Here is an 11,736-nt window from a genome sequence, read left to right on the forward strand (position 1 = left end):
GAGGAACGAAAGAGAGAAGAGCAGGAGGAGCGCCAGAGAGGAGTGTAAGAAAGGTGGGGAGGAGGAGGCGCACCAGGGAAATGAGGAGGAGGACTGTAAGAAAGGCGGGGAGGTAGGAGGAGTGAAAGAAAGAAGAGGAGCAGGAGGAGTGCCAGAGAGAAGTGTAAGAAAGGCGGGGGGAGGAGCGCCAGGGAAACGAGGAGGAGCGTAAGAAAGGCGGGGGGAGGAGGAGCACCAGGGAAACGAGGAGGAGGAGCGTAAGAAAGGCGGAGGGAGGAGGAGCACCAGGGAAACGAGGAGGAGGAGCGTAAGAAAGGCGGGGAGGAGGAGCACCAGGGAAACGAGGAGGAGGAGTGTAAGAAAGGCGAGGAGGAGGAGTGTAAGAAAGGCGGCGGGGAGGAGGTAGGAGGAGCGCCAGAGATGAGGAGTGTAATAAAGGTGGGGGGAGGAGGAGCGCCAGAGAGATGGGGAAGAGGAGTGTAAGAAAGGCGGGGGGAGGAGCGCCAGGGAAACGAGGAGGAGCGTAAGAAAGGTGGGGCGGAGCGTCAGGGAAACGAGGAGGAGTGTAAGAAAGGCAGGGAGGAGGAGGAGCACCAGGGAAAAGAGGAGGAGGAGCGTAAGAAAGGCGGGGGAAAAGGAGCACCAGGGAAACGAGGAGCGTAAGAAAGGCGGGGGGAGGAGGAGCACTAGGGAAACGAGGAGGAGGAGCGTAAGAAAGGCGGGGGAGGAGGAGCACCAGGGAAACGAGGAGGAGGAGTGTAAGAAAGGCGGGGAGGAGGAGCACCAGGGAAATGAGGAGGAGGAGCATAAGAAAGGCGGGGGAGGAGGAGCGCCAGGAAAACGAGGAGGAGGTGTAAGAAAGGCAGGGGGAGGAGGAGCGCCAGGGAAACGAGGAGGTGTAAGAAAGGCAGGGGGAGGAGAAGCACCAGGGAAACGAGGAGGAGCGTAAGAAAGGCGGGGGGACGAGGAGCGCCAGGGAAACGAGGAGGAATGTAAGAAAGGCAGGGAGCGGATAAGAGGAACGAAAGAGAGAAGAGGAGCAGGAGGAGCGCCAGAGAGGAGTGTAAGAAAGGCGGGGAGGAGGAGGAACACCAGGGAAACGAGGAGGAGGACTGTAAGAAAGGCGGGGAGGTAGGAGGAGCGCCAGGGAAATGAGGAGGAGGACTGTAAGAAAGGCGGGGAGGTAGGAGGAGTGAAAGAAAGAAGAGGAGCAGGAGGAGTGCCAGAGAGACGGGGAGAAGTGTAAGAAAGGCAGGGGGAAGAGGAGCACCAGGGAAACGAGGAGGAGGAGCGTAAGAAAGGCGGGAGGAGGAGGAGCACCAGGGAAACGAGGAGGAGGAGCGTAAGAAAGGCGTGGAGGAGGAGGAGCACCAGGGAAACGAGGAGGAGGAGCGTAAGAAAGGCGGGGGGAGGAGGAACACCAGGGAAACGAGGAGGAGGAGCATAAGAAAGGCGGGGGGGGAGGAGGAGGAGCACCAGGGAAACGAAGAGGAGGAGCGTAAGAAAGGTGGGGAGGAGGAGCGTCAGGGAAACGAGGAGGAGTGTAAGAAAGGCGGGGGAGGAGGAGCGCCACGGAAACGAGGAGGAGTGTAAGAAAGGCGGGGAGGAGGTAGGAGGAGCGCCAAAGAGGAGGAGTGTAATAAAGGTGGGGGGAGGAGGAGCGCCAGAGAGATGGGGAAGAGGAGTGTAAGAAAGGCAGGGGGAGGAGCGCCAGGGAAACGAGGAGGAGGAGCGTAAGAAAGGTGGGGAGGAGCGTCAGGGAAACGAGGAGGAGTGTAAGAAAGGCAGGGAGAAAAAGGAGCACCAGGGAAACGAGGAGGAGGAGCGTAAGAAAGGCGGGGAGGAGGAGAAGCGCCAGGGAAACGAGAAGGAGCGTAAGAAAGGCGGGGAGGAGGAGAAGCGCCAGGGAAACGAGAAGGAGCGTAAGAAAGGCAGGGGGAGGAGCGTAAGAAAGGCGGGGAGTAGGTAGGATTGAAAGAAAGAAGAAGAGCTGGAGGAGTGCCAGAGAGACGGAGATGAGAAGTGTAAGAAAGGCGGGGAGGAGGAGCGCCAGGGAAACGAGGAGTGTAAGAAAGGCAGGGGGAGGAGGAGCACCAGGGAAACGAGGAGGAGTGTAAGAAAGGCAGGGGGAGGAGGAGCACCAGGGAAACGAGGAGGAGTGTAAGAAAGGCAGGGGGAGGAGGAGCGCCAGGGAAACGAGGAGGAGGTGTAAGAAAGGCAGGTGGAGGAGCGCCAGGGAAACGAGGAGGAGGTGTAAGAAAGGCAGGGGGAGGAGGAGCGCCAGGGAAACGAGGAGGAGCGTAAGAAAGGCGGGGGGAGGAGGAGCACCAGGGAAACGAGGAGGAGGAGCGTAAGAAAGGCGGAGGGAGGAGGAGCACCAGGGAAACGAGGAGGAGGAGCGTAAGAAAGGCGGGGAGGAGGAGCACCAGGGAAACGAGGAGGAGGAGTGTAAGAAAGGCGAGGAGGAGGAGTGTAAGAAAGGCGGCGGGGAGGAGGTAGGAGGAGCGCCAGAGATGAGGAGTGTAATAAAGGTGGGGGGAGGAGGAGCGCCAGAGAGATGGGGAAGAGGAGTGTAAGAAAGGCGGGGGGAGGAGCGCCAGGGAAACGAGGAGGAGCGTAAGAAAGGTGGGGCGGAGCGTCAGGGAAACGAGGAGGAGTGTAAGAAAGGCAGGGAGGAGGAGGAGCACCAGGGAAAAGAGGAGGAGGAGCGTAAGAAAGGCGGGGGAAAAGGAGCACCAGGGAAACGAGGAGCGTAAGAAAGGCGGGGGGAGGAGGAGCACTAGGGAAACGAGGAGGAGGAGCGTAAGAAAGGCGGGGGAGGAGGAGCACCAGGGAAACGAGGAGGAGGAGTGTAAGAAAGGCGGGGAGGAGGAGCACCAGGGAAATGAGGAGGAGGAGCATAAGAAAGGCGGGGGAGGAGGAGCGCCAGGAAAACGAGGAGGAGGTGTAAGAAAGGCAGGGGGAGGAGGAGCGCCAGGGAAACGAGGAGGTGTAAGAAAGGCAGGGGGAGGAGAAGCACCAGGGAAACGAGGAGGAGCGTAAGAAAGGCGGGGGGACGAGGAGCGCCAGGGAAACGAGGAGGAATGTAAGAAAGGCAGGGAGCGGATAAGAGGAACGAAAGAGAGAAGAGGAGCAGGAGGAGCGCCAGAGAGGAGTGTAAGAAAGGCGGGGAGGAGGAGGAACACCAGGGAAACGAGGAGGAGGACTGTAAGAAAGGCGGGGAGGTAGGAGGAGCGCCAGGGAAATGAGGAGGAGGACTGTAAGAAAGGCGGGGAGGTAGGAGGAGTGAAAGAAAGAAGAGGAGCAGGAGGAGTGCCAGAGAGACGGGGAGAAGTGTAAGAAAGGCAGGGGGAAGAGGAGCACCAGGGAAACGAGGAGGAGGAGCGTAAGAAAGGCGGGAGGAGGAGGAGCACCAGGGAAACGAGGAGGAGGAGCGTAAGAAAGGCGTGGAGGAGGAGGAGCACCAGGGAAACGAGGAGGAGGAGCGTAAGAAAGGTGGGGGGAGGAGGAGCACCAGGGAAACGAGGAGGAGGAGCGTAAGAAAGGCGGGGGGGGAGGAGGAGGAGCACCAGGGAAACGAAGAGGAGGAGCGTAAGAAAGACGGGGAGGAGGAGCGTCAGGGAAACGAGGAGGAGTGTAAGAAAGGCGGGGGAGGAGGAGCGCCACGGAAACGAGGAGGAGTGTAAGAAAGGCGGGGAGGAGGTAGGAGGAGCGCCAAAGAGGAGGAGTGTAATAAAGGTGGGGGGAGGAGGAGCGCCAGAGAGATGGGGAAGAGGAGTGTAAGAAAGGCAGGGGGAGGAGCGCCAGGGAAACGAGGAGGAGGAGCGTAAGAAAGGTGGGGAGGAGCATCAGGGAAACGAGGAGGAGCGTAAGAAAGGCGGGGAGGAGGAGAAGCGCCAGGGAAACGAGAAGGAGCGTAAGAAAGGCAGGGGGAGGAGCGCCAGGGAGATGAGGAGGAGGAGCGTAAGAAAGGCGGGGAGTAGGTAGGATTGAAAGAAAGAAGAAGAGCTGGAGGAGTGCCAGAGAGACGGAGATGAGAAGTGTAAGAAAGGCGGGGAGGAGGAGCGCCAGGGAAACGAGGAGTGTAAGTTAGGCAGGGGGAGGAGGAGCGCCAGGGAAACGAGGAGTGTAAGAAAGGCAGGGGGAGGAGGAGCGCCAGGGAAACGAGGAGTGTAAGAAAGGCAGGGGGAGGAGGAGCGCCAGGGAAACGAGGAGTGTAAGAAAGGCAGGGGGAGGAGGAGCGCCAGGGAAACGAGGAGGTGTAAGAAAGGCAGGGGGAGGAGGAGCGCCAGGGAAACGAGGAGTGTAAGAAAGGCAGGGGGAGGAGGAGCGCCAGGGAAACGAGGAGTGTAAGAAAGGCAGGGGGAGGAGGAGCGCCAGGGAAACGAGGAGTGTAAGAAAGGCAGGGGGAGGAGGAGCGCCAGGGAAACGAGGAGGAGGTGTAAGAAAGGCAGGGGGAGGAGGAGCGCCAGGGAAACGAGGAGGAGCGTAAGAAAGGTGGGGAGGAGGAGCGTCAGGGAAACGAGGAGGAGTGTAAGAAAGGCGGGGGAGGAGGAGCGCCACGGAAACGAGGAGGAGTGTAAGAAAGGCGGGGAGGAGGTAGGAGGAGCGCCAAAGAGGAGGAGTGTAATAAAGGTGGGGGGAGGAGGAGCGCCAGAGAGATGGGGAAGAGGAGTGTAAGAAAGGCAGGGGGAGGAGCGCCAGGGAAACGAGGAGGAGGAGCGTAAGAAAGGTGGGGAGGAGCGTCAGGGAAACGAGGAGGAGTGTAAGAAAGGCAGGGAGAAAAAGGAGCACCAGGGAAACGAGGAGGAGGAGCGTAAGAAAGGCGGGGAGGAGGAGAAGCGCCAGGGAAACGAGAAGGAGCGTAAGAAAGGCGGGGAGGAGGAGAAGCGCCAGGGAAACGAGAAGGAGCGTAAGAAAGGCAGGGGGAGGAGCGTAAGAAAGGCGGGGAGTAGGTAGGATTGAAAGAAAGAAGAAGAGCTGGAGGAGTGCCAGAGAGACGGAGATGAGAAGTGTAAGAAAGGCGGGGAGGAGGAGCGCCAGGGAAACGAGGAGTGTAAGAAAGGCAGGGGGAGGAGGAGACCCAGGGAAACGAGGAGGAGTGTAAGAAAGGCAGGGGGAGGAGGAGCACCAGGGAAACGAGGAGGAGTGTAAGAAAGGCAGGGGGAGGAGGAGCGCCAGGGAAACGAGGAGGAGGTGTAAGAAAGGCAGGTGGAGGAGCGCCAGGGAAACGAGGAGGAGGTGTAAGAAAGGCAGGGGGAGGAGGAGCGCCAGGGAAACGAGGAGGAGCGTAAGAAAGGCGGGGGGAGGAGCGCCAGGGAAACGAGGAGAGGGAGCGTAAGAAAGGCAGGGGGAGGAGGAGCATAAGAAAGGCGGGGGGACGAGGAGCGCCAGGGAAACAAGGAGGAATGTAAGAAAGGCGGGGGGAGGAGGAGCGCCAGGGAAACGAGGAGGAATGTAAGAAAGGCAGGGAGCGGATAAGAGGAACGAAAGAGAGAAGAAGAGCAGGAGGAGCGCCAGAGAGGAGTGTAAGAAAGGTGGGGAGGAGGAGGCGCAACAGGGAAACGAGGAGAAGGACTGTAAGAAAGGCGGGGAGGTAGGAGGAGCGCCAGGGAACGAGGAGGAGGACTGTAAGAAAGGCGGGGAGGTAGGAGGAGTGAAAGAAAGAAGAGGAGCAGGAGGAGTGCCAGAGAGAAGTGTAAGAAAGGCGGGGGGAGGAGCGCCAGGGAAACGAGGAGGAGCGTAAGAAAGGCGGGGGGAGGAGGAGCACCAGGGAAACGAGGAGGAGGAGCGTAAGAAAGGCGGAGGGAGGAGGAGCACCAGGGAAACGAGGAGGAGGAGTGTAAGAAAGGCGAGGAGGAGGAGTGTAAGAAAGGCAGGGAGGAGGTAGGAGGAGCGCCAGAGATGAGGAGTGTAATAAAGGTGGGGGGAGGAGGAGCGCCAGAGAGATGGGGAAGAGGAGTGTAAGAAAGGCGGGGGGAGGAGCGCCAGGGAAACGAGGAGGAGCGTAAGAAAGGTGGGGCGGAGCGTCAGGGAAACGAGGAGGAGTGTAAGAAAGGCAGGGAGGAGGAGGAGCACCAGGGAAAAGAGGAGTAGGAGCGTAAGAAAGGCGGGGGAAAAGGAGCACCAGGGAAACGAGGAGGAGCGTAAGAAAGGCGGGGGGGGAGGAGGAGCACTAGGGAAACGAGGAGGAGGAGCGTAAGAAAGGCGGGGGAGGAGGAGCACCAGGGAAACGAGGAGGAGGAGTGTAAGAAAGGCGGGGAGGAGGAGCACCAGGGAAATGAGGAGGAGGAGCATAAGAAAGGCGGGGGAGGAGGAGCGCCAGGAAAACGAGGAGGAGGTGTAAGAAAGGCAGGGGGAGGAGGAGCGCCAGGGAAACGAGGAGGAGGTGTAAGAAAGGCAGGGGGAGGAGAAGCACCAGGGAAACGAGGAGGAGCGTAAGAAAGGCGGGGGGACGAGGAGCGCCAGGGAAACGAGCAGGAATGTAAGAAAGGCAGGGAGCGGATAAGAGGAACGAAAGAGAGAAGAGGAGCAGGAGGAGCGCCAGAGAGGAGTGTAAGAAAGGCGGGGAGGAGGAGGAACACCAAGGAAACGAGGAGGAGGACTGTAAGAAAGGCGGGGAGGTAGGAGGAGCGCCAGGGAAATGAGGAGGAGGACTGTAAGAAAGGCGGGGAGGTAGGAGGAGTGAAAGAAAGAAGAGGAGCAGGAGGAGTGCCAGAGAGACGGGGAGAAGTGTAAGAAAGGCAGGGGGAAGAGGAGCACCAGGGAAACGAGGAGGAGGGGCGTAAGAAAGGCGGGAGGAGGAGGAGCACCAGGGAAACGAGGAGGAGGAGCGTAAGAAAGGCGTGGAGGAGGAGGAGCACCAGGGAAACGAGGAGGAGGAGCGTAAGAAAGGTGGGGGGAGGAGGAGCACCAGGGAAACGAGGAGGAGGAGCGTAAGAAAGGCGGGGGGGGAGGAGGAGGAGCACCAGGGAAACGAAGAGGAGGAGCGTAAGAAAGGCGGGGAGGAGGAGCGTCAGGGAAACGAGGAGGAGTGTAAGAAAGGCGGGGGAGGAGGAGCGCCACGGAAACGAGGAGGAGTGTAAGAAAGGCGGGGAGGAGGTAGGAGGAGCGCCAAAGAGGAGGAGTGTAATAAAGGTGGGGGGAGGAGGAGCGCCAGAGAGATGGGGAAGAGGAGTGTAAGAAAGGCAGGGGGAGGAGCGCCAGGGAAACGAGGAGGAGGAGCGTAAGAAAGGTGGGGAGGAGCATCAGGGAAACGAGGAGGAGTGTAAGAAAGGCGGGGAGGAGGAGCACCAGGGAAACGAGGAGGAGGAGCGTAAGAAAGGCGGGGAGGAGGAGAAGCGCCAGGGAAACGAGAAGGAGCGTAAGAAAGGCAGGGGGAGGAGCGCCAGGGAGATGAGGAGGAGGAGCGTAAGAAAGGCGGGGAGTAGGTAGGATTGAAAGAAAGAAGAAGAGCTGGAGGAGTGCCAGAGAGACGGAGATGAGAAGTGTAAGAAAGGCGGGGAGGAGGAGCGCCAGGGAAACGAGGAGTGTAAGTTAGGCAGGGGGAGGAGGAGCGCCAGGGAAACGAGGAGTGTAAGAAAGGCAGGGGGAGGAGGAGCGCCAGGGAAACGAGGAGTGTAAGAAAGGCAGGGGGAGGAGGAGCGCCAGGGAAACGAGGAGTGTAAGAAAGGCAGGGGGAGGAGGAGCGCCAGGGAAATGAGGAGGTGTAAGAAAGGCAGGGGGAGGAGGAGCGCCAGGGAAACGAGGAGTGTAAGAAAGGCAGGGGGAGGAGGAGCGCCAGGGAAATGAGGAGTGTAAGAAAGGCAGGGGGAGGAGGAGCGCCAGGGAAACGAGGAGTGTAAGAAAGGCAGGGGGAGGAGGAGCGCCAGGGAAACGAGGAGGAGGTGTAAGAAAGGCAGGGGGAGGAGGAGCGCCAGGGAAACGAGGAGGAGCGTAAGAAAGGCGGGGGGACGAGGAGCGCCAGGGAAACAAGGAGGAATGTAAGAAAGGCGGGGGGAGGAGGAGCATAAGAAAGGCGGGGGGAGGAGGAGCGCCAGGGAAACGAGGAGAGGGAGCGTAAGAAAGGCGGGGGGACGAGGAGCGCCAGGGAAACAAGGAGGAATGTAAGAAAGGCGGGGGGAGGAGGAGCGCCAGGGAAACGAGGAGGAATGTAAGAAAGGCAGGGGGAGGATAAGAGGAACGAAAGAGAGAAGAAGAGCAGGAGGAGCGCCAGAGAGGAGTGTAAGAAAGGTGGGGAGGAGGAGGCGCACCAGGGAAATGAGGAGGAGGACTGTAAGAAAGGCGGGGAGGTAGGAGGAGTGAAAGAAAGAAGAGGAGCAGGAGGAGTGCCAGAGAGAAGTGTAAGAAAGGCGGGAGGAGGAGCGCCAGGGAAACGAGGAGGAGCGTAAGAAAGGCGGGGGGAGGAGGAGCACCAGGGAAACGAGGAGGAGGAGCGTAAGAAAGGCGGAGGGAGGAGGAGCACCAGGGAAACGAGGAGGAGGAGCGTAAGAAAGGCGGGGAGGAGGAGCACCAGGGAAACGAGGAGGAGGAGTGTAAGAAAGGCGAGGAGGAGGAGTGTAAGAAAGGCGGCGGGGAGGAGGTAGGAGAAGCGCCAGAGATGAGGAGTGTAATAAAGGTGGGGGGAGGAGGAGCGCCAGAGAGATGGGGAAGAGGAGTGTAAGAAAGGCAGGGGGAGGAGGAGCATAAGAAAGGCGGGGGGAGGAGGAGCGCCAGGGAAACGAGGAGGAGCGTAAGAAAGGCAGGGGGAGGATAAGAGGAACGAAAGAGAGAAGAAGAGCAGGAGGAGCGCCAGAGAGGAGTGTAAGAAAGGTGAGGAGGAGGAGTGTAAGAAAGGCGGCGGGGAGGAGGTAGGAGAAGCGCCAGAGATGAGGAGTGTAATAAAGGTGGGGGGAGGAGGAGCGCCAGAGAGATGGGGAAGAGGAGTGTAAGAAAGGCAGGGGGAGGAGGAGCATAAGAAAGGCGGGGGGAGGAGGAGCGCCAGGGAAACGAGGAGGAATGTAAGAAAGGCAGGGGGAGGATAAGAGGAACGAAAGAGAGAAGAAGAGCAGGAGGAGCGCCAGAGAGAAGTGTAAGAAAGGCGGGAGGAGGAGCGCCAGGGAAACGAGGAGGAGCGTAAGAAAGGCGGGGGGAGGAGGAGCACCAGGGAAACGAGGAGGAGGAGCGTAAGAAAGGCGGAGGGAGGAGGAGCACCAGGGAAACGAGGAGGAGGAGCGTAAGAAAGGCGAGGAGGAGGAGGTAGGAGAAGCGCCAGAGATGAGGAGTGTAATAAAGGTGGGGGGAGGAGGAGCGCCAGAGAGATGGGGAAGAGGAGTGTAAGAAAGGCGGGGGGAGGAGCGCCAGGGAAACGAGGAGGAGCGTAAGAAAGGCAGGGGGAGGATAAGAGGAACGAAAGAGAGAAGAAGAGCAGGAGGAGCGCCAGAGAGGAGTGTAAGAAAGGTGGGGAGGAGGAGGCGCAACAGGGAAACGAGGAGAAGGACTGTAAGAAAGGCGGAGGGAGGAGGAGCACCAGGGTAACGAGGAGGAGTGTAAGAAAGGAAAGAGATAGGAGCAGCGAAAGAGTGATAAAGGAGGAGGAGCGAAAAGGATCCGGGATAGAGGAGCGAAAGAGAAATGGGAAGGAGGGGCGTTATCCAATCAGTCTCCGCCCATCCTGTCACGTGAGAAAGAGTGATGGGGAGGAGGAGCAAAAGAGAGACGGGAGGAGCGTTATCCAATCAGCCTCCGCCCGTCCTGTCACGTGTCAGTCTCACCTCCGCACCGAGGCCGCGATCACGCTGTGCAGTACCCGGCGGCCGCTGATGGCGGCGCTGTCTGTGGAGAGAGGGGACAGAGGTTAATGAGGCGCCGGTTGGCAGAGCTGAGCTCGGGAGCAGTGACGTCACCTGTCAGCAGTGTCAGCCCCCGGGCGCCGCCGCTCCGCACTGCCGGTAACATGGCGGAATCCACAACCAAGCCCGCTCTGCAGGGCGCCAGTACCAGACGTCACGTGATCGGAGTAAGGGGCGGAGCTAGCGGGAGCGATGGTGATTGGCTGATGACCGAAATCAGAAAAAAGGAATCTATGCTCCTCCTGTGTGATCGGGGGTCTGCTCCTCCTGTGTGATCGGGGTCTGCTCCTCCTGTGTGATCGGGGGTCTGCTCCTCCTGTGTGATCGGGGTCTGCTCCTCCTGTGTGATCGGGGGTCTGCTCCTCCTGTGTGATCGGGGTCTGCTCCTCCTGTGTGATCGGGGGTCTGCTCCTCCTGTGTGATCGGGGGTCTGCTCCTCCTGTGTGTGATCGGGGTCTGCTCCTCCTGTGTGATCGGGGGTCTGCTCCTGTGTGATCGGGGGTCTGCTCCTCCTGTGTGTGATCGGGGTCTGCTCCTCCTGTGTGATCGGGGGTCTGCTCCTGTGTGATCGGGGTCTGCTCCTCCTGTGTGATCGGGGGTCTGCTCCTCCTGTGTGTGATCGGGGGTCTGCTCCTCCTGTGTGTGATCGGGGTCTGCTCCTCCTGTGTGATCGGGGGTCTGCTCCTGTGTGATCGGGGGTCTGCTCCTCCTGTGTGATCGGGGTCTGCTCCTCCTGTGTGATCGGGGTCTGCTCCTCCTGTGTGTGATCGGGGGTCTGCTCCTCCTGTGTGATCGGGGGTCTGCTCCTCCTGTGTGATCGGGGGTCTGCTCCTCCTGTGTGATCGGGGGTCTGCTCCTCCTGTGTGATCGGGGTCTGCTCCTCCTGTGTGTGATCGGGGGTCTGCTCCTCCTGTGTGATCGGGGGTCTGCTCCTCCTGTGTGTGATCGGGGGTCTGCTCCTCCTGTGTGATCGGGGGTCTGCTCCTCCTGTGTGATCGGGGGTCTGCTCCTCCTGTGTGTGATCGGGGGTCTGCTCCTCCTGTGTGATCGGGGTCTGCTCCTCCTGTGTGATCGGGGTCTGCTCCTCCTGTGTGATCGGGGGTCTGCTCCTCCTGTGTGATCGGGGGTCTGCTCCTCCTGTGTGTGATCGGGGGTCTGCTCCTCCTGTGTGTGATCGGGGGTCTGCTCCTCCTGTGTGATCGGGGGTCTGCTCCTCCTGTGTGATCGGGGGTCTGCTCCTCCTGTGTGTGATCGGGGGTCTGCTCCTCCTGTGTGATCGGGGTCTGCTCCTCCTGTGTGATCGGGGGTCTGCTCCTCCTGTGTGATCGGGGGTCTGCTCCTCCTGTGTGATCGGGGGTCTGCTCCTCCTGTGTGTGATCGGGGGTCTGCTCCTCCTGTGTGATCGGGGTCTGCTCCTCCTGTGTGATCGGGGTCTGCTCCTCCTGTGTGATCGGGGTCTGCTCCTCCTGTGTGATCGGGGGTCTGCTCCTCCTGTGTGATCGGGGGTCTGCTCCTCCTGTGTGATCGGGGGTCTGCTCCTCCTGTGTGATCGGGGGTCTGCTCCTCCTGTGTGATCGGGGTCTGCTCCTCCTGTGTGATCGGGGGTCTGCTCCTCCTGTGTGATCGGGGTCTGCTCCTCCTGTGTGATCGGGGGTCTGCTCCTCCTGTGTGATCGGGGGTCTGCTCCTCCTGTGTGTGTGATCGGGGGTCTGCTCCTCCTGTGTGATCGGGGTCTGCTCCTCCTGTGTGATCGGGGTCTGCTCCTCCTGTGTGTGATCGGGGGTCTGCTCCTCCTGTGTGATCGGGGTCTGCTCCTCCTGTGTGATCGGGGTCTGCTCCTCCTGTGTGTGATCGGGGTCTGCTCCTCCTGTGTGATCGGGGGTCTGCTCCTCCTGTGTGATCGGGG

The 11,736-nt window shown here is 60.1% G+C and overlaps 1 protein-coding gene across 1 annotated transcript in view; it reads right to left on the reverse strand.

The window, feature by feature from the left end:
- The window catches only part of ELP5 (elongator acetyltransferase complex subunit 5), a 60,234-nt gene extending 49,775 nt beyond the window's left edge, over positions 1-10,459 (reverse strand). The window contains exons 1-2 of the mRNA XM_069767635.1: positions 9,885-10,459; positions 9,753-9,813 (exon numbers count right to left, since the gene is read on the reverse strand). Of these exons, the coding sequence (XP_069623736.1) occupies positions 9,753-9,813; positions 9,885-9,936 (113 nt within the window). The 5' untranslated portion in view covers positions 9,937-10,459. The remainder of the gene's footprint in view (positions 1-9,752; positions 9,814-9,884) is intronic.
- Positions 10,460-11,736: the final 1,277 nt, after the last annotated feature.

This window comes from Ranitomeya imitator, chromosome 4 (genome assembly GCF_032444005.1).
Source record: "Ranitomeya imitator isolate aRanImi1 chromosome 4, aRanImi1.pri, whole genome shotgun sequence".
In the NCBI taxonomy this organism is placed as follows: Eukaryota; Metazoa; Chordata; class Amphibia; order Anura; family Dendrobatidae; genus Ranitomeya; species Ranitomeya imitator.